Source organism: Ahaetulla prasina, chromosome 2, assembly GCF_028640845.1.
Source record: "Ahaetulla prasina isolate Xishuangbanna chromosome 2, ASM2864084v1, whole genome shotgun sequence".
Lineage (NCBI taxonomy): Eukaryota > Metazoa > Chordata > Lepidosauria > Squamata > Colubridae > Ahaetulla > Ahaetulla prasina.
In genome coordinates this window covers 31,839,387-31,861,398 of record NC_080540.1, presented here as the reverse complement: position 1 = coordinate 31,861,398, position 22,012 = coordinate 31,839,387, and the positions used below count along the sequence as shown (strand labels likewise).

Sequence of the window (22,012 nt, the reverse complement as noted above, 5' to 3'; positions counted from 1 at the left end):
AGCAATCCAAAGGAGGAATGTGATTGGAGTTTTTTCCTTGTTTAAAACAGAAGACTTTGGTTCGATGGACAGTTTTGGTTTCAAGAGATATTTGTGCATTGGCTTGTTTTACAACCACAAAACAAAGGCTTCAGATATGGTCCAAGTAATGTTAAGAGCGTTTAAATCTTTTGTCCAGTATGGACGCCGTTATTAATAGCAGTAATGCTTTTTTAATAGATGCAATATTGATTTAAGAAGGCAAAGAGAGTTTTAAGGGTGTGCTTAACTCTCTCCAGTATGAATCAGTGGGACTTGGTAAGCATTTATTGCCTACATTTGAGCAAATAAAATCTTTTCCAAGCTGATGTTCCAATAGGAGGTTATCAGACTTACTGTGCAAGATTTTTGATGGTTAGAGAAGACTAACCTAAAGAAGTTTTATTTATTTATAGTGCACTTGTTCCCTTCCCCAAATCCCTGGTCTGAATCTACCATATGAACTGTGAATATAAAATAGCAACAGATGTAAACTCATGAATGCACATGAGAAAATGAACGTGTCCTTGCTTATTCATTTATTTTTCATATTCTCTATGGAAGTATTGAATTTATATATACTTTCTTTTTTTTTTTTTTTTACAAAAATGTCTTTGAGTCCTGGCAACTTTGTGGGCAAGTCCCTGCAGTTTTCTTGGCAAAATTTTAGACGTGGCTTGATTTTAGACGTGGCCTTCTCCTTAAGCTGAGACAGAGAGACTGGCCCAAGGTCAGCCAGATGCCTTTGTGCCCAAGTGCAATTCACCATCTCCCAGTTCAAGTATGATGAATTCACCACTACCTCAAACTGGATCTATTTTACCATTTTAATTTCTGCCATTTTGCAGCTTCACGCCCTGGCAGCAGGCATAAAAGTGATCACTACCGACTATTGCTCAGCTGGAGTGGAGGTGTGCCGAAGGGCTTGCGGGGGACATGGCTACTCTCTTCTCAGTGGCCTGCCTTCCATTTATATGAAAGTGATCCCATCGTGTACTTATGAGGGAGAAAATACTGTTCTCCTGCTGCAAACAGCCAGGTAACTTCAGTGGAAAAAATGTTACCTTTCATCTCTGAAGCCTTGCTAGAAACATCCTAGAATTAAGCAACCTAGAACTAAGAAGAAATTTCCTGACTGATGGAACAATTAATCAGTGGAACAACTTGCCTCCAGAAGTTGTGAATGCTCCAACTCTGGAAGTTTTAATGAAGAGATTGGATAACTATTTATCTGAAATGATATAGGGTTTCCTGCCTAAGCAGGGGATTGGACTAGAAGATCTCCAAGGTCCCTTCCAACTCTGTTATTCTATTCTATTCTATTCTATTCTATTCTATTCTATTCTATTCTATTCTATTCTATTCTATTCTATTCTACTCTACTCTACTCTACTCTACTCTACTCTTATTCTATTCTATTATTTCTATTTCTATTCTGTAAAAAAAGATGTTGAGACTCTAGAAAGAGTGCAGAGAAGAGTAACAAAGATGATTAGGGGACTGGAGGCTAAAACATATGAAGAACATTTGCAGGAACTGGGTATATCTAGTTTAATGAAAAGAAGAACTAGGAGTGACATGATAGCAGTGTTCCAATATCTCAGGGGCTGCTACAGGGAAGAGGGAGTCAAGCTATTCTCCAAAGCACCTAAGGGCAGGATAAAAAGCAATGACTGGAAACTAATCAAGGAGAGAAGCAACTTAGAATTACGGAGAAATTTCCTGACAATTAGAACAATTAATCAGTGGAACAACTTGCCTGCAGAAGTTGTGAATGCTCCAACACTGGAAGCTTTTAAGAAAATGTTGGATAACCATTTGTCTGAAGTGGTGTAGTGGTTTCCTGCCTAAGCAGGGGTTTGGACTAGAAGACCTCCAAGGTCCCTTCCAACTCTGTTGTTCTAGTCTAGTTTAGTCTAGTCTAGTCTAGTCTATTTCTATTTCTATTATATTGATTTCAGAAGCTTTTTCAGAATACCTTTTACAAGCACTTCTGCAGCTTTTTTATAAAATGAGTGGTCTCTAGCAATCCAGGTTTTTGATTTTCCAGCACTTGAATATAATGAAAGGAGTTCCTGAAGGGAAATGCTGCAGGGAGAACTTTCACATTTGCATTTTTACTTCTACATGTGTATATTTCTTTAGATATATAATTTTTAATTGGCCATGTGCGATTGGACACACAAGGAATTTGTCTTGGTGCATAAATGGGGAGCTATTGCTGCTCATTGGCTCCAGATATCTTATGGAACAGAATATCCAAGAACATTCCAACTTCTTAGGGGACAAAGGTGCAAAATACTTGAATTACAGTTTTTATGAGAATGGGGAAAAAATTGGCTGGACTGAGTATCTCTCCCAGGTCCCAGAAAAGAATACTTTTTCCTTTCTTTTGATTGTTGCAGTTATCTTTAAAGGGACAGGACTGAACTAAGGAGTTAAGGAAATATAGTGGTGTAGCATTCATAAGGAAACAGGGCAAATCATGTGAGCACAGATTACCTGCATAGTAAAGATCTTTTCTGTATTCTGATGTCCAAAAGCTATCTTTTTTGCATCCCTATTGTTTATCTCTTGAATCATCATTCAACTCGTCTTAGGATGTGTCTTGGTTTTCATTTTTCTTCTTTATTTTTAGATTTCTTATAAAATGCTATGGAATGGCACAAATGGGCCAGCCACTTCCTTCATCAGTTGCCTACTTTTCTTCGGTGAATTTTGGAAAATGTCAAGCCCGGGAGAAAAAGGATTTCTTAAATCCTGATATTTACACAGATGCCTATAAGCATCGAGCCCTCAGGTTGGTATAAAGAAACTGGAGTAGAGTTCGATATATACAGGTAGTCTTTGACTTCCAACTGAGATCAGAATTTCTATTGCTAAGTGAGTTCCACCTGATTTTATGACTTTTTTTTTTACACAGTCCTTAAGCAAGTCACTGCAGTTGTTAAGTGACCCATGCAGTCATTAAGCAAATTTGGCTTCCCCTGTTGACTTTGTCAGAAACCTGCTGGGAAAGTCGCAAATGGTGCAGCTGTTATGCACCAGCTGTTGTAAATACAACAGCTGATGCATAACATTCAGCTGTTGTATTTATATTCCAGGTAACAAGCGCCTGAATTTTGATCACATGATCTTAGGGATGCTGTGATGCTCGTTCAATGCAAGGACCCAGCTATAAGACACTTTTTTTTAGTGCTGTGTAACTTCAAGCAGTCAGTAAATGAATGTTGCAGGTACATGTATTACATGCCAATCTAAAGGTTGGATGGTAAAAGATCAGAGAAAATTAAAAATGAGGTAGAAGATTAGAGCCTAAGGTCTTACGTCTTAATATAAGCTTCTTCCCAGAATTCATATGTTCTTCAATTTGTTCCCCTAATTCTCAGGATTAAACAAATCGGTCATATAAAATACCTTATGCCACCAGATTCCAAATTTTGGGCTTAGACAACTTAGAATTATGCAGACTTCAGTCTGACCTAAGCATAGTACCTAAAATTATCTACCACAATGTCCTACCTGTCAATGACTACTTCAGCTTCAGCCACAACAATACACGAGCAAATAATAGATACAAACTCAAGGCAAACTGCTCCAAACTCGATTGCAGAAAATAGGACTTCAGTAACAGAGTGGTCAATGCCTGGAATGCACTACCTGACTCTGTAGTTTCTTCCCCAACCCTCCAAAACTTTAAGATTAAACTGTCTTCTGTTGACCTCACCCCATTCCTAAGAGGTCTGTAAGAGGCGTGCATAAGTGCACCGGTGTGCCTACCGTCCCTGTCCTAATATTCCTTTTATAGTTACTCTTTTCATGTATTCAAATTATGTTTATACTTTTACCTGTTATCTTATATATGATTGACAAATAAATAAATAAAATTAAAAAATATGAAAATAACAATAGGAGAAAATCTGTGTTGTCATTAAGAGTTGACACCAACTAATGGCGCACCATCATTAAAAAAAAAACACCTCTCATTCAGTACTACACTTACCCAAGGAAGATGATTCTTCATCTCCAAAGGAAGAATAAACTTGGGGGGGGGGGTGTCAAAAAGAGAAATCTTGTGTAAAATTCAGTTTCCTACCTTGTCCATTTAAGGATGCCAACTGCAGCTGAAACCATACTAAAGATACTGTGTGCATGCGTCTGTCCACTGTCCCATTAAAATCAAATGTTAACTACTGACAAAAATGAATTCCTTGTATATTAAGATCCCCCTTTATAAAATTAAATGATTTATCCCATCACTCATCACTTTACCTCATAAACAAGAATGCACACATATTCTCATAGCCATGCATGCGGTTTCCACTCTCCTTCTAATAAAAGTGCAAAAATAAAAATAAAATAGAGATGGGATGAGGGACAAGGATGGTACACCAGGGAAAGAGAAGTGGATGGGAGGAGGAGGAGGAGAGGAGGAGGAGATGGAGATGATGGAGATGAAGATGGTGGAGATGGAGATGATACTTTTAGAAAACAGATTCCATGCAGGCCCGTTTTCCCAGCCAACTAAACAGAATCAAAGGTACCAGATTTGTTAGCAGGACTATTTATAGTCAATTTCATCTCCTGATGATCCTTTTGTTTCTAGAATCCTCTATTTTTCAAAATGATGCCCCTGTCTCATTCATATATAATTGGTTGGAAGAGGATTCTATTGAACTTGCTTTCTGGGAAAGCCACTGGATAAAATATTTTTAGATCTCATGACTTTGTCTTCAGGACTGCTGATGAAACTCCTCAACCGATATAGTTTACCCATAGCATTATAATCCCCTCCACTGATTAACACTTGGACCAAGTGGTGGGTTTCAAAAAAATTTACTACCGGTTCTGTGGGTGTGGCTTGGTGGGCGTGGAATGGCTTGGTGGGGGTGACTTGGTGGACGTGGCAGGGGAAGGATACTGCAAAATCCCCATTTCCTCCCCACTTCCGGGGGAAGGATATTGCAAAATCCCCATTTCCTCCTGATCAGCTGGGACTTGGGAAGCAGAGAATAGATGGGGACGGGGCCAGTCAGAATTTTTACTACCGGTTCTCCAATCTATTCAAAATTTCTGCTACTGGTTCTCCAGAGCTGGTCAGAACCTGCTGAAACCCACCTCTGACTTGGACCAAATGCTCACATAGTCAGAACTTTACACAGATGGTACAGAAAAACAATCCATATTGAAATGTAACCATTTTATAAACATCAAGCAGAACCTGAAATTCCCATGTATCATAATGGGAAAATTGTAAAGTTGTAACGTGGTCTTTTGTTGGTGTATTGAATTGTTTTGGAATTGCAGTGAGGGTTATTTTATATATCACCATGTTCAGAAAACTCTTTTGTTTGCAATGCTTCATTCGAGAATTCCACCCTTCCATGTCACTGCATGGGTAGATCAATCCTCATTTTCTGCCATAAAGACTATTTTTTTTAGAAATGAGTTAATTGGTTTTAAATTCGTTGAACTTTTTTTTATTGAAAAAGTTTTTACAAAAAAAAGCTTTTTTCCCCCTTTCCCCCCTTTCCCCCCTCCCCCCTCCCTTCAAAAATCCCCCCCCCCCCGGTTGACATGTTAACATTTGTTTGTATTCTTCTCTTCTCAGGTTTATAAGAAATGCAGCGCTGAAGCTTCAGCAGTTGGTTCAGGCAGGAAAAACACAACATGAAGCCTGGAACCAGTGCACTGTGCAACTAGCAAGAGCTGCGATGGTTGGTAACTACGTTGTGCTTTTCCCCAATCAGTTATTTTGCCAGGAACTGAGAATCCACCAATTAAATTAGGCTCAGGCACTGAAGCCAAGGAAAATAAGGCCCTTCACACTCATGTAGGAAGAATGGAAGGGAAAGATGGCATTGACTTTTTAAGCTTTAAGCTTCAAGGTGTGCCAGTTCGTTTTTTCTAATCTGCCATGTCTTCTCCCTATTTTAAAAAGAAACTTAAAATTAATTTCTTTCTTAAGTTTTCTGTTGACTTTCCTTTTTTGTAATGATTTCTCAGGCCATGCGTTTGGGCCTGTTATATTTTCTCTGAGGAGTTAGGCGAATGTAAATTCAAAATGGTGGACACAAATGATTACTTAGGTTAATGCTGCTCAACAGGCCTACTAACAAAAACATAGGGATTTGTCTAGACACATCCACCTCCAACCTCAAATTGACCAAATATGAGGGAACCGTTTGGGGAAAAGCATGCCTTGTACCTCCCAGAAAGGTGAAAATATTTCCGGACAAATTTTCTGATCCCAGTTCCTGAAATCACTTTGAGCAGCTATTGAAGATATTAAAATGGAAGCCCTACTGTGTAGTAGAACCTCTCCAGCGGGTCTCTTTCCAAGCGTCCTTTTGACATACAAACTTTTAATATATATTCAAGTTTATGGTACAAAGATCTGAGATGTGACTCTCTCTCTCAACGTTTTCAGGCTCATAGCCATTACATCTTGGTACAAAAATTTACCGAAGAGTTGGGGAAACATGCAAAAGAATCTGCCACCCAGAGGATCCTCAAAAATCTCTGTGATCTCTTTGCACTACATGGGATTTTCTCTAATGCAGGAGATTTTATGCAGGATGCGTATTTTTCTACAGAGCAAATTGACAGGGTGACTGAAACATATCTGGACCTCTTGGCAGTCATTCGGTGAGGTGGTTTTCTTCTCTGCAAAAATGCATTTAATTCCGTATTTGGGTGGTATTCTTGCAAATCTAACAAACTGCCTAATCTTTGGATAAACAAAAAGGGAGGCTGGCACATTTCAGGGATCCTTTGAGAAGCACTGATACCGCTTTATTGTTCTCCATAAACCTTCTTTGCATCTGCTTCTCTATTAAGATTAACCGTATCATGTGACATTTCTGTGGGCACTGGACTCCCTTCTTTGTGAGTGAGTGAATATGAAAATGGAGTTAATGTGTACTCGCAGAGTCTGAGCAAAAGCCAATTTGCCCTAGAAATGTCTATTTTTATACGTTTTAATTGTAGCCTGCCATTATTATTTTTATAAATATCTCAAGGGGGTGAACATACTTACTGTAATACTCCTTCCTCCTCCAATTTTGCCCACAACAACCCTGTTGCCTAAGGTGAGCTGAGAGTTTGGTTGAGAGACAGTGACTGGCCCAGGGTCATCCATCTGGCTTTCATGCCTAAGGTGGGACTAGAGCTCATTGTCTCTGGTTTCTAGCCTTAACCACTAAATCAAACTGGCTCTATACCACAGTCCATTAAGGAACACACTAGGTGCACATTAGATCAGCCTCTTCAAACTTCTGGTTGACTTCCTCATTGAATTTTCCTCATGGGAACCTGGCAATGAGTGTAGGAAATTCCTTTCTTTCTTTCCTTCCTTCCCACCTTCCTTCTTCCCTTCCCTCCCTCCTCTATCCTTCCTTACCTGAATAGAAAAACAGAAAACTAATTTCCTTCCTTCCCCCCCCCCCAGTAGGCTGTTGCTGGGTGGGGGGAGTGAAGGATTATGTAAATGGCTGGGAAACTGTCACAGAACATTTTAAAAAAGATCACATGACCATAGCAGCAGCCCAGCAGTGCTGAAGCAACCATAAATTGCTCACATTTCATTCCCTCAGAAATAATGGGTCCTAACATTCTGTAAGTTAGCCCATTTGAGGTACTACAGCTTTGTTGACAAAGTTTTGTTCTATGATGCATTATTTTGCCCGCTTAAAGGCTGCAGACAGAGGAGTTTTAGCAGTATATAAATCTTCTTAGAGTGAAAATGAATTGGACAAGCAACATCTGTTTGGCAGAGGATAAGATGTTGATTTTTACAGAGTGCAAAGAACCAGCCTAGATCTAACATGCTTGACTTATTATAAACAGAACCATAATGACTACTTTTTTCATTCTGTGTTCTATTGCTACCATTGAAATACTTTCCTAGTACTCCCCCCCCCCCGCAACCCATTTCTTTCCTCTGTGAAACAGGATTATATGTCTTTTGAGGTCTGAGAATCATCCTAGTCTTTAAGATTGTAAAATGGCTGGTTTATTCTGGGAGCAAGCCACGTTGAATTGAACCGCTGAGAAAAATTTCCAGTGGTCGTAAGAGGGCACGGCTCCAATAAGCTTCTTGCTTTATCTTCAGAGTTAATAGAACAATAAATTATATTGCAAAACAAATGGACTACCGTATATACTCAAATATAAGCCGATCCGAGTATAAGCCGAGGTCCCCAATTTTACCCCAAAAAACTGGGGTAAACTGGGGACTCGAGTATAAGCCGAGGGTGGGAAATGAGGCAGCTACCGGTCGGCAAAACCCTCCCTCCCTCGGCCGAGAAGGCTGGCGGCTCCCCCGCCCCGCCCTCTCACTGCACCGGCAGGGCTTCCCCGCGCTAAAGCAAAAGCCCGCCAAGTTCGCGCCGGCCGGTATAATGTGAAAAAAAGAAAAAAAAAACTCGAGTATAAGCCGTATATACTCGAGTATAAGCCGAGGGGACGTTTTTCAGCACAAAAAACGTGCTGAAAAACTCGGCTTATACTCGAGTATATACGGTATATATAATTTATAAAGCTTGCAGAACTTGGTTGTATTGCTGGGCAGTTATGGTAGATATTTTTGGTTTTGTTGAAGTGATATGTGTACACCTTCAAAGAATATAATCAAAGAGCAAACAAAGAAAATGTAGAGGGAAATTAGAAATTTTTTTGTTTTTAGAAGTGGGTGGAAAAGGTTAAAAAAAAGGAGCCTCCAGTAAAATGAATGGAATTAAAAATGAAAGTGATGATACTATTTGGGAGGAAATTTGGAGAAAGTGGGAATAATAGTAATCTACTTAAAAGCATAATTGAAATTAGGGCCATTAATGTAACGTACACACACCCAAAAAAGATGACATTGAAGTCTGCATAAATAGGGAAAGGTGACAAGAGTAAATGCAAAAGTTATTGGGTGGGGGGAGATTTCTGGAAGGGTTTCTGGAAAGGAACAAGGAATGGACAAGATAAAATGTTATAAGGGTTGGCAAGAGCAAGATATGTGACTTTCCTCATGTGGCTGGTCAGCTGGTGTGCAGACTAAATTTTTGCTCTAACCTGTCCAATACTTTTTATATCAGGTCAAGGATAGTTTATTGTTTATTAATATAATTAACATATTTTGTTAATTATATTAATGGGAGTTGTATTGTGGAACAAAATTAATGCTTTAAACTATTATTTAGTTTATGCAAATTGTTGATCAAAGCATCTTTTTTCATTCTGGCTCATATGCATAACTTCCATTAGCTTCTATGTTCAATTAGAGAGCCTTGCAATTGCTTCTGAATTCCTTTTGTTCTAGATCAGGGCTGTCAAATTCACGGCCTGCGGGCTGGATGCATCACACACTGGCCATGCCCACACCTGGTTTAGCAAAGCTGGGAAAAGTCATGATACATCACGTGACGCCATGACAATGCGAGTTTGACACCTGTTCTAGATTTTACAAAGTTAAAGGGACACATGCTTCTATACCAGGGGTGTCAAACTCAAGGCCTGGGGGCCGGATCTGGCCTGCAGGGCCACCCTGGAAACAGCAAAGAACTGGCCTGTGGTGCTTCTGCCAGCGAAAACTGGCTCCCGAGCTCCGTTTTCACTGGCAAAGGGTTGCAGGAGGCCATGACAGCCAAACATGGAGCTCAGGAGCCTGTTTTCACTGGCAGAGAGCTCAGGCCACCACAGGTGCCCCTGACAGGAGTGATGTCAAGCTGGCCAGGCCCCTTGCCCCCCCACCTCCCAGAGGTCAAACACAACCCTGATGAAATTGAGTTTGACACCCCTGTTCTATACAGACAGAAGTCTGGAACCCAAATTACTACTTGCAGGAACTTTAGGCCAAGACCAATGGCAAAAGATACTAAAAACTGTAGTTCTGCAGTATTTGGGACAGCCACAGGTTATCTCTCTAGGGACTTCTATCCCGATGGTGATCTAGCCATTTCCTGCCATGAGTCACATATTTTACTAGTGCTTGATTTTTTAAAACTTGTTTACTTCAATGCTTAAAAATTGCTGCTTCCTCTGTACCTTTAATTCTTTAATTATGGTTCTAATATGATTTCAGACAGTTTTGATGTCTATGTGAAAACTTCCGTTGGATACTTGGGTTGTACTTCGAGTACTTTATGGGGTAGAACTAATGACTGATAAATTATGTCTCATAAAGTATTTTCCGTGCTCTTTCAGGAGAGATGCTGTGCCATTGGTGGATGCCTTTGACTTTTCTGATGTATGTTTAAACTCAGCCCTGGGAAGCTATGATGGCCATGTCTATCAGAGGCTTTATGAGTGGGCCAAGAAGTCACCAACCAATCACCAGGTGAGAAAAATCAATGGAATAGCAATAGCATTAGCACTTAGACTTATATACCGCTTCACAGTACTTTCCAGCCCTGCCTAAGTGGTTTACAGAGTCAGCGTATTGGCCCCAACAATCTGGGTCCTAATGGAATGGAATACCAGGTTTGCATTAAAAGGCAGTATTTAACAGGAAATAGTTGCTTTTTCAGCATGAGATGAAGACAAAATCTATTTTGCAGGCTGAACACGCATTATGAAAAATATATTATTGGTGTGATTCCCCATAGCTTGGTTAAACCTATATAAACATATAAAATATGTTTATATAGGTGATAACATAGAACTAACTGTAACCTAACAAGGGTTTATTATTAACAGAACTCAAAACAAATAGAAAAGGTTAAATTTGAAATGATTTGGGACACCCCTTGGAAGGAGAAAAAAGTGGATTTGAGGGCTGATTTGGAGAGAGAAAAAGCAGGTAGCAGCCAAAGAAAAAGGCAGCTCTGCAAAGAGCAAGAGAGGCAGAATAGCAGCAAAGAAAATTGTCATCACAAGAATACAGACTGAATTGTATTGGAAAATTGAAGCAGTCATTCTGAATAACTTTAAATTGAATGGTCTAATGGGATTTGAAATGGGCATGCATATTACTTCTAGGCCTCAAGCCTGATGTGGAGACCATCTCAATGTTGCTAAATAGGACTTTGTACTCCTTTTCTGAAGTCCTTTCACAATAAATTGGACAAGAAAATGCATTAAAAGGCAAAACTATATACATGTTTTACTTACATGGGAACAGACAATAGCCAGTTTAGTTTGTTTCACATAATACACTAAACTTGCATTAAGAAAACACGGTATCTAACCACTTTTACAAAATATACGTAATACAGAATAATAGAGTTGGAAGAGACCTTGGAGGTCTTCTAGTCCAACCCCCTGCTCAAGCAGGTGACTGGTTGTAAAATGTTAGTAGATTTAGACCTAGTTAGCACTGAATGGGAAAAGCAGGGCTAGTGATTAGTCTGAGAAGGTGGAGAAGATACTTTTCTAACCTTGTTTTTTTACCTCCCTGGGTGGAAAATTAGAATGAATTAAGTGCAGGTTAAATTACAGTTCAGGTTGGATGGAGGCATATATCAACATAACCTATTTTAAATAGCTCTGAAGGCATTATAAAAACCAATGGAACATTAAATGGGGCAGAATTTTGCATTCATTAAGCCGTTCCTTCCCATCTCCCAAAAATTCTGAGCACCAGCAGTAAGTCAGAAGGCAAGAGAAAATATCTGTATATCTGCTTAATCAGCTTTCCTTCTACCATTGCCTGAATGCTGGCTGCCTAGCTGTCTTGAGGTTTTTAAGTTGCCCAGAAAAATACATGTTCTCTGCTTATTGACAAAATGTTGTTGCTTCCATTCCTGTTATGCACTTCTGTTCCACTATAGAGTGACTGGCATGATTATGACGATAGGAAGGGAAGCAAGTAATCTCAGTTTTCTGACCCCCTCCCGCAAAGAAGCATTTGTAATCCCCCAGAGCCAGCCTCGTGTCACCTCCTGCATGGCCAGCACCAACCAGGAGGGGCACGGGTCCAGTAAACATGTGGTGGCATTCAGCCTTCCCAGCAACCTGTCCATGTCCTCGGGAGTCACAGGGTCAAAACTATCCCAAACGGTCTCAACAAGACGGGTCTCGAAACTCTCACCTGGATCTACCCAATTTTGATCCAATCCGTCCCGAAGCTGAACGATTTTATCGTATAGATAACCGTTAAACTCCTCGGCACGCCCTTGTAATGGGTTCTCCCGCCCTTCCTGTTGAAGGAGAGAGCGGGTCACCCGAAACAGAGCGGCCGGGCGGTTATCTGTCGACGCAATGAGGGAGGAAACGTAGGAACATTTCGCATCCCTCAATGCCACTAGGTAGGTCCTATTATAGGACCTAACTAGTGTCCGGTCAGACTCAGATCGGCTGGATCTCCAAGCACTCTCTAGGCGTCTTCTCCGGCGTTTCATCTCCTTCAGCTCCTCGGAAAACCAAGGGGCTGGTTGAGACTGACGCCGGGTCAGAGGCCGCAAAGGCACAACACGGTCCAAAGCTCCAGCCGCAGCCTGTTCCCAGGCCGCGACTAGCTCTTCAGTCGTGCCGCGGGCCAGATTCTCGGGAAACGGCCCAAGCTCCGTCAGGAACCTTTCTGGGTCCATCAAGCGCCTGGGACGGAACCAACGTACTGGTTCCATCTCCCTGCGGTGGTGGGTAGCGGTCAGAAAGTCCAGCCAAAGAGAAAATGATCTGACCATGAAAAAGGTTTGACAACTAAATCATTTAAAATCAGATCATTCAACCACTGGCCAGAGATAAAAATCAAGTCTAGGGTGCCTCCCCCGATTTGAGTCGGACCATCAACTAATTGAGTCAGGTCCATGGCCGTCATGGAAGCCATGAACTCTCGAGCAGTCACGGTTGCCGCGCCAATTGATGGCAGGTTGAAATCCCCCATGACCATCAGTCTAGGGGTTTCAACTGCCAACCCAGCCAGCAACTCCAACAGCTCGGGCAGGGCTGTTGTCACGCAGCAAGGGGCCAGGTACATGAACAACAAGCCCACCTGAGTCCTATGACCCCACTTCACATAGAGGGATTCACACCCAGCTATCTGAGCTATCCCTCGGTTCCAGACTCTCCTTAATAATAACCGCCACCCCGCTACCCCTACCTTGGGCCCTCGGCTGATGGAATGCTCGGAAACCTGGTGGGCACATCTCTACTAGGGGAACCCCCCCTTCGGTGCCCAACCAGGTCTCCGTAATGCCCATAACGTCCGTGGTCCCCTCCTGAATTAGATCTGAAATCAGGGGGGCTTTGTTAACCACGGACCTTGCATTACATAACATCAGGCGAAGGCCCAAGTCCTGAGTACTCTGGCCACTCGGGGAATGGGAAAATTCTGGGGGGCCGGAGCACGCGATCGCTCTCAAATAGCGAGGGCGTACCCCCGAAACCTGATGTGGCCCCCCTTCCGCCATATCTGCCTCTCCCACTTACCGTATTGATAACACAACCCTGATAAACTGAGACGAAACCCTCCCCCGCCACCTTCGGACCTGTTAAATTACCGCCGCGAACACTTGCTGGACTTGGCTCCCTACCCGACGGGTTTCCCCCCCCACCCATCCTCCCCCCCAACCCAGACCCGTCAATTCCCATCCTCCCCTTAAAATTCCCATTAAGACTCCCCTTAAAAAAACGATTAAAACAGTTTGTTAAAAATCCCCTAAGCCTCCTATTTTTAGCATGCCACCTCTCGGGGTTCCAAAACCCGTCCTCAAGGTGGGCCCTCGATAACGTAGAGGGCCAAACCCACGAGAGAGGGGAATCTCACAGGGCAAGAAGGTCAGTCGCTGAAAATGTCCGCATGATGAAAAAACCCGGCGAGCAGACCCATCTTGGACGGTCAGGATATCTCCGGGTGGGAAAGATGATGGAAATCAGTCTCAGTCTCAGGCGGCAGATGGAATAGTCACCGCCTTATCCAGTCACATGGCACCATAAGTGTTGTGACCCAGGTTCCTGGACCCAGACTCCTGGACTCGGATGATTCAGAAAGTGAGGGAGAAGACCTGGCAAGCCCTGCTTCTCTTGAGCCCTCTCCCTCCCTGGCACCCACTCAAAGGGAGGAGGAGGAGGCGTGCGCAAGGCTGCGGAGGCGTGACCGACGCGCGCAGCAGAAACAGCGTTGGGAGGAAGCCAAGTCATGATTGTCATGCAGTGACATCTGCAGAGACTATAAATAGGAGGCGGGACTTCCTGGTTTTTTGTCTTGGACAAAGTAATGAATTGGCGCGAGCTAACTGTCTCAATGGAGGGAAGAATATATTCGTGAGTAATTCTGGCCTTATCTATAATTTCCTCGTTATCTCCAGAAACTTGGCAGGCCCGTGGGTAGACGTGGCCAGGACATGTATCTATGTAAATAAAAGGAAAAAAGAAGGCCTCTGACGGACTTTTTGCTGGGAGTATTAGGGGGAGGGAAACAGAACAATAACAGGTCACCCCCATCCCCATCGAGCCTCGAACATCCCCATCGAACCCCCATCTAAGCAAAGTAGTCCTGGGGGCCATTGAGGCCGCCGCAGCATCCGGGCAACAAACCCATACTGCCAAAGCCGCTACCAATGTCCGGGCGTCGCCTTCCGACAACGTTCGATGCCAGAGCCACCGACGCCGGCGCCACCCACCAAGCCAGGGCGCCGTCGGAGAAGAAACGCTCCAGTCGGTCCCAAATGAGGCCGTCCGGAGTCCTCCTTGCCCCCAGGCTGGGGAGGAGCCCTCTCGCCCAAGGGGGGGGGACCCAAGATCTCCACAGGGTCCCCACCCCCGGCTCAAGCCGACCCGGCCAGGGGACCCAAGATCTCCAAAGGGTCCCCCGAGCCGGCCTGAAGAGGCTTGCCGACGCCGATGGCCACAACGCCGCCGACGCCGGCGCTGCTCCCCCGACCGCTGAACCAGGCCGGACCAGGCCGCTGCCGCCGACGCCAGACGGGGCACCCAAGATCACCAAAGGATCCCCCGAACTGGCCTAAAGAGGCTTGCCGCCGCCGACGGCCACAACGCCGCCGATGCCGGCGCCGCTCCCACCGACCACCGGACCAGGCCGGACCAGGCTGCCGCCGGACGGGGGACCCAAGATCTCCAAAGGGTCCCCCAAGCTGGCCTGAAGAGGCTCGCCGCCGCCGACGGCTACAACGCTGCCGGCGCCAGCACCGCTCCCCCGAACGCCAGGCCAGGTCGGACCAGGCTGCCGCTGCCGACGGCGGAAACAAAACACCGACACCATGGGAGATCGCTCCGGGCTCCTCCCAAGCCTCCCGGAGCCGCCCAAAACCCACCTCAGCATCCCCGGGCCGAGGAGACGATCATCTACCCGGGCGGGGGGACCCAAGGTCTCAAAAGGCCCCCCCCCAATCCAAATCGCCCAAGAAGGCTCGCCGCCGCATCTCTCAATCAGCAACGCGACGCCATCTTGGACATGTGCAGAAAGAAAAAAATGATTAAAATTTGGGCACTTGGCAACTGGCCCATATAGAGTTGAGTTCCCTGGGGTCATGTGATCATCATTTGTGACCTTCTGACAAGCAAAGCCAATGGGGAAGTATGATTGTATGATTTACTTAACAGCAATGACGCACTTAACAACTGTGGCAAAAAAAAGTCATAAAATCAGGTGCGACTCACTTAACAACTGCCTTGCTCAGCAACAGAAATGCGGGTATCAATTATGTTCATAAGCCAAGGACTACCTATAATGGATTGCCCTCCATCCTTGTCAGCTCTGATCATCAGATGCAATTTGTGACAATATACAATCATTCTAAGGTTCTCAAAATGTAGCATAACATTCCCCTTTTTGTCCATTTTCAAATGTTTGATGGGGAATCATTCATTCAATCCCTAATTCCTTTGCTGTAATGGCCATAGCGAATGGCCTTGAAGGACAAGAGGAAGAACTGCTACCAAAGCAATGGTCAGATAAGTGGGCTTGTGTCCATTCCAAAAAGTAATTTGAAAAAACATCTCACACACCCCTCCCCAGTTCACGCAGATAAAACGAGGGATGGGGGAAAGTACATGCAAACTTGTAGGATTCTATTACTGTTACAGCGAAAGCAGTCCTGACCTATATGGCGTTGATTTCTTAGTCTTAAGTTTCTTAAAGGACTATTTGCACGCCACTATTTTGTTCTCGATAAGAACTTGGGGATAATCAACTGGAAGGTTGGCAGTTCAAGACCCAAGCACTGCACGGCAAGGTGGACTCCCATTCTTCTCCCAGGACCTGCCAACCTAGCTGTTGTGTCTCGCTCGCTTTCCCCGCAGCCGGGCCCCTCTTATCTCCTTCCGAACGCTGAGGAATGTCCTGGCATGCCTCCAGGCCCCAGCCCTGGCACCATGCCCAGACAGGCAGAGCAAGAAGAAGGGCCTGACGTGCCTCCAGCCCCCAGCCCTGGCTCCGTGCCCAGGCAAACGGAGCAACTAGACCCCTCCCCCTCTCCCACAGCATGTGAGCCTGAGGAATGTCAATTACCAACAGCTAGAGCCTGGAGAGATCCTCGCTTCAGGAGAATTGATAGGCGGCGTCAGCAAAAGGAAGGGAGGGGCAGGCCTGGATAAGTGCTGAGTCATGGAGCCACACCCCATGGCCTATATAAAGGATCTGCTTTCTGGCATTCTCTGAGTCAGGCAAAGTCTACCTTGGACTGCTGAAGTCACTTCCTGGTCTCCTGCCTGCCTTGAGAACTTTGCTAGGACTTTGGCAGAGCTGCAGAGGCACGCCTGATACGGACTTCCCCGACCCGGCCGTCAGCGGAGGAGTGGGACACGACACTAGCAGTTCAAAAGCATGTAAATGCAAGTAGATAAATAGGTACCACTTCAGTGGGAAGGTAACAACATTCCATGTACTTCGGCATATAGTCATGCTGGCCATATAAGCACGGGAGCATCTTGAAACAATGCTGGGCTCTTCGACTGTGTATTGGAAATGAGTACCACTCCCTAGAGTCAGACACAACTGGATAAGGGAAAAATGTACTTTCTATTAAGAACTTAGGAACCCTGGTTTCACTACATTTAGTTTAACACAGTGAAAACATAAAAATGGACAGTTAGTTATGCGGCTATAATGAGAAACTCAAGCTATTATGTTCTGTCTTATCTTTGCCACCAAGTCATATGCCTAATGCTTTCCCTTCCCTTTCCCTTTTGCTTTCCAACAGGACGATCGGGTCTTCAAGACATACTTGAAACCACTTTTCCAGAATGCTCTCTCCAAGCTATGAAGAGGGGTCTGGTACGGGGAAACCCTTTTCCAAACTGCCTTCCAAGCAACACTCAATTTTCCTTAATAAGCACATGACATGTAATTGCAGATTGCCTTTAAGCTGGATAACAGCAGACTCAATTCTCCCAAAGGTGCTTTTTCCAAAAGGCAACTGGACTTTTGGGGGGATTTTTTTCCCTTTGAAAATGTTTTGTTTCTCATCCAAGAGGCGTCTTTAGAACTGAAGAGAAGAAGCTTCTTGGATGAGAAGCAAAACATTTTCAAAGGGAAAAAACCCCCAAAAAAGTCCAGTTGCCTTTTGGAAAAAGCACATTTGGGACAACCATGACCTGGATGACTGAGACTCTTTATAAACAGCAGGCTTCTTTTGTCATACAAAAGACAGGCAGCTGATTCCTAAAGAGCATATGATGGTGGGATGTTCACAAGATGGTTCACCACCTGATAGTGATCCTATATTGGTTTTCCATTCACAGATTTCACGTACAATCAAATGAACAGCCTCTATGAAGTCCATCCAGTTAGAACTAGGAAAAAGTCATACATATTCCCCAAAAGAATCTTATCCATCCTGATGCCCTTCAAATATACTAGACTGCAACAATCCACAGGGAAGTTGTAGTCCAAGTCATTTGGAAGGGAGTAAGCTAGAAAAGGATGCCCCAAATCAGCGGCCCCCAATCTTTTGGGCACCAGGGACTAGTTTCATGGAGAGGGTGTGGTTTCACATGCTGCCTGCATCCAACTGATGGGGCTTTACTTGTTTGCATGGACCAGTTTCTGGCATGCCGTGGAACGATGCCAGTCCACAGATCAGGGGTTGGGGACCCCTGCCTTAAAACAGTGATGATGGGGTGCTAATAGGAAAGGGTTCATTGAATTGGATTGGGAGGTGGCGCTTTTGAGTTGGTGCTGATTTCTAGCAATTGCCTAGATTAGTCCTTGCAGATTCCAAATCAAGTAACAAAAAAATCATAGTGAGGTTAAAAGGGATATGTTGAAATATAGTAAACACACATACATACACATACACATATACCTTGCAGAGGAGAAACCCTGAAACATAGATGATAATTGGATAAAACAAGGAGTTAAATACAGCCAGAAGTATTATAAAGACATTTACAACTCTGTGTGATGAGCTAAATAAATTTAAACTGGACTACGGGATTTGTCTACTTCTGCTTCGCAGTTTCATTATATTTGTCTCTACGTCACTGTCCTACAATCCCATTCGTGAAGGAACTTTTGAAGGACAAAAGAACACAATATACTATTAGTTATATTTGTTATGTGGTTTAATTAAGACTGACAGCCATTATATTTTTTAAAAATTCTGTTCAACCTGCCCTGTTTCAAGTTGGAAACAATTATTCAGACCTTTCTGGAAAGTTTCCAATATTGTTTTATTTTTTCTGGAGAAATTACAAGTTCTAAATCAAGCACTGAACATTTTAGAACATCCAAAACATTTCCAATAACACCAGAATAAACCATTTCAAGCTTGAAATGTTTGAATATTAAAAAGTATCTTCTTATGGATAACATTCCACTGTGTAAAGAATTTGCTGTCAGGCATGTATTTTAAATTGGGGGGGGGGAGGTGGTTTTTTGTAAATCTAATGGGTATTACAAAATACAAACCCACAGAAGGAGCCCTAGGTTTGTTCCCCCCACCCTCCCCGAAGGCTAGCAATTAATCGCAATTGGCTGGCAACCAAGTGCAAAGGATGGATTTGGGCAGATCAGATGTCACAACCAGGGGCCTCAGTTGGGTACTGCTAAAAGTTATAAAGGCAGCCTAATTCACCTCATAAAACTGTTAAAAATTGTTTTTTGACGCACTCGACTGAAGCTCCTGGTTGGTACATTGCTGAAGGTGCAGGCCTAGAAACCAGTACACCAACTGGGAGACTGTGTGTCTTCTAGTCCCTCCTTAGGTACCAAAGCCAGCTAGATGACTTTGGGCACTTTCTCTCTCAGGTGAGTCCACCTTACAGGTTTTTGCTGTGCAGCAAACAGGGATCAGAAGCATTAACATCTTTGAGTTACAGAAAATAAAGACATAGAAATCGAATGATAAATTAAAATTTGGCAATCAAGTGTAAAGATTTAATTACTATAGTCATGAGGGATTGAAATTTTAAACTTAAGAGGTGATATTTCAGAATCTCGACAAAATGCTATGAATAATAAAAACCACATTTTATTATAAAAGGTTTTAATTAATAAATTATTATCTGGGCTGTGCATAGATGAATGACTCCTGTGATTTACAGACAATAAAAATTAGCTTGCTCCAGTCGTTTCCTTTATCAGATTTACTTTCCTCTACAATATTTAACATTTATTTCAAAGTTTATATTTCTATTCCTTTTTAAAGATAAACTTCCCTTTCTCCACCCCCCATCCCAGCAAAAGGAAAGAAACAGCAAAAATAATAATTATCCACACAAAGGTTCAAGTAGAGGCACAATTTCCTACAATGTTAGCAACAACAAAAACCAAAACATTGTCTTTCATTGCACATTTCAGTGCTTATGAAAATCTTATTAAAATTGCAATTTTTCTCAAATCCAATAACATTGAGAGTTATGTACCATGTTGTAAATTCTAAAATGAGTTGCTTAATTGGTACAAAACAGTACTATTTGCCCAGATTCATTATGAATTTCATCTTATTAAAAATACTAAATTATGTTTCTGATGCAATTAAACTACATATGCATATAGCAGAATATAGCACAGGAACCAATTTAATACAGCAAGTGCTAAGAGTTTGCATCGGATTAATATTTAAACTTGCGTTTGCTCTCCACGTAAAAATTCCTAATAGATCCTGTCCCAGAAATGTATGATTCGTCCCACTTAACCTCTATACGTATGCATCTATGTATTATGTACGGATGTATGCATCTACGGTATGTATGTATTTAAACTAATTTATAGAGGTAGTCCTCAAATTATGAGAACTGGGACCAGAATGTCTATTGTTAAACAAGTTAAGTGAGTCATATCTGATTTTACGAATTTTTTTTTATCACAGTTGTTAACTGAATCACTGCAGTTGCTAAGTGAATCATATGATCATTAAGCTAATCTGGCTTCCGCCCATTAGAAGACAGCTGGCGAAAGGTAATCACATGACCTTAGGACAATGCAGCTGTCAGAAATACATGCCGACTGTCAAGTATCCAAATTTTGGTCACATATCTGTGGCAATGCTGTGATAGTCATAAGTGTGAATACTGTCATAACTCACTTTTTTCAGTGCTGTTATAATTTCAGACAGTCACTAAACAATTGACTGTTTGTCAAGGACTACCTGCACAGCTGCTCAATGCATAGTGATTCCGGGTGGTTAAAACCCACAATTTAACTCTCGCACACATCCTGTTGTGGAGACAACAGAATCAGATAAGTCACTTGATCAGTTCTGAATGGGAATCCCCAAGCCCACGGACAAAACCATGTCTTCAAGGCCTCGCAGAAAAGCAACAAGATGAGGGCCAATCTTATCTCTGGGGGAAATGATGTAACAAAGGGAGGGAGCCACCACAGAGAAGGCCCTTTTCCTAGATTCTAGCAGATGTACTTTCTTGATAGTTGGGACCTGCAACGTGTCCTGCCTTTGTTTTATTGGGCAAGAGATATCTAATTGGGGAGAGGCAGCCTGTCAATTAGTCTGCCCCAAACCATGTAGGACTTTAAAGTTGATAACCAGCACCTTGAATTACATCTGGAAGCAGATCAGCAATCAGTGCAGCTCCCACAAAAGAAGTGACACAAATGCAGATTTGGACTCTCACAAAACCATGCAGGCCACTGATAGGTTCTGACAGGTTTTCAAGGACAGCCCCAGGGATGAAATGCTCCCGGATTGGACGGGATCGCATGATGCGGTAGCGATGGCGGCTGCTGGTTCAGAGGACCGGTAGCAAAAATCCCTGGCCCCGCCCCCCCACCTCTGCTGAGCCGCACCATCTACAGAGGTTTTGTTTTTTTTTACTTTTAAAAGCCGGTTTTGCTTCAGCCAAAACAGGCCTTTAAAAGTAAAAAACAGCAGAACCTTACTTGTACTCTTACTTGTAGAAAACATGTTTTCTACAAGTAAGAGTAGAGATTCTAAGGCACTTACCTGATTACTGAGCTACACATGGCTCTTTTTCCAGCCCGAAAACAGTTTCACTTTCAGCCAGACAGAATCAATCGCTCAGCTAATCTATTTCCTCGGTGATCAACTGGCTGGCTTTTCTGGCTGAGCAACTCTGGAATTTGAAGTCCACAATAAAATAAAATAATAAAATAAAATATTTGTGCAGCTTTCTGAGATTTGGTGTGTTTCTGTAGTGTTTCACTCTAACTACACAAACACACAAAATCTCAGAAAGCTGTATGTGGCATATTGTGTGTGTGTGTGTGTTAGTTGTGTGTGTAAAGTGTGAAAGTTGGTTTTTGAGCTTTTTGTGGCTATGTGAAGTGTGAAGTGCAGCTGCTTTTACATTGTGTGTAAGTCAGTTGTGTTGTGTTGTGTGTGTGTAAAGTGTGAAAGTTGGTTTTTGAGCTTTTTGTGGCTATGTGAAGTGTGAAGTGCAGCTGCTTTTACATTGTGTGTGAGTCAGTTGTGTTGTGTTGTGTGTGTGTAAAGTGTGAAAGTTGGTTTTTGGTACCTCTTATTGTTTTTTTATACTTTATTATTTTTATTATTTATTGTTATTGGCCATGCCCATCAAGCCATCTGACCACCAAGCCATGCCCACCAATTAAGCCACGCCCACAGAACTGGTAGGGAAAATTTTTAGATTTCACCCCTGGACAGCCCCATATACAGTCCACTGC

General features: G+C 43.0%; 1 protein-coding gene across 1 annotated transcript in view; it reads left to right on the top strand.

Moving 5' to 3' along the window:
• ACOX2 (acyl-CoA oxidase 2) overlaps window positions 1-18,340 on the top strand; it is a 37,772-nt gene extending 19,432 nt beyond the window's left edge. Inside the window, exons 10-15 of the mRNA XM_058167402.1 lie at window positions 867-1,057; window positions 2,657-2,818; window positions 5,630-5,735; window positions 6,449-6,666; window positions 10,213-10,345; window positions 17,109-18,340. Coding sequence (XP_058023385.1) covers window positions 867-1,057; window positions 2,657-2,818; window positions 5,630-5,735; window positions 6,449-6,666; window positions 10,213-10,345; window positions 17,109-17,171 — 873 coding nt within the window. The 3' untranslated portion in view covers window positions 17,172-18,340. The remainder of the gene's footprint in view (window positions 1-866; window positions 1,058-2,656; window positions 2,819-5,629; window positions 5,736-6,448; window positions 6,667-10,212; window positions 10,346-17,108) is intronic.
• Window positions 18,341-22,012: the final 3,672 nt, after the last annotated feature.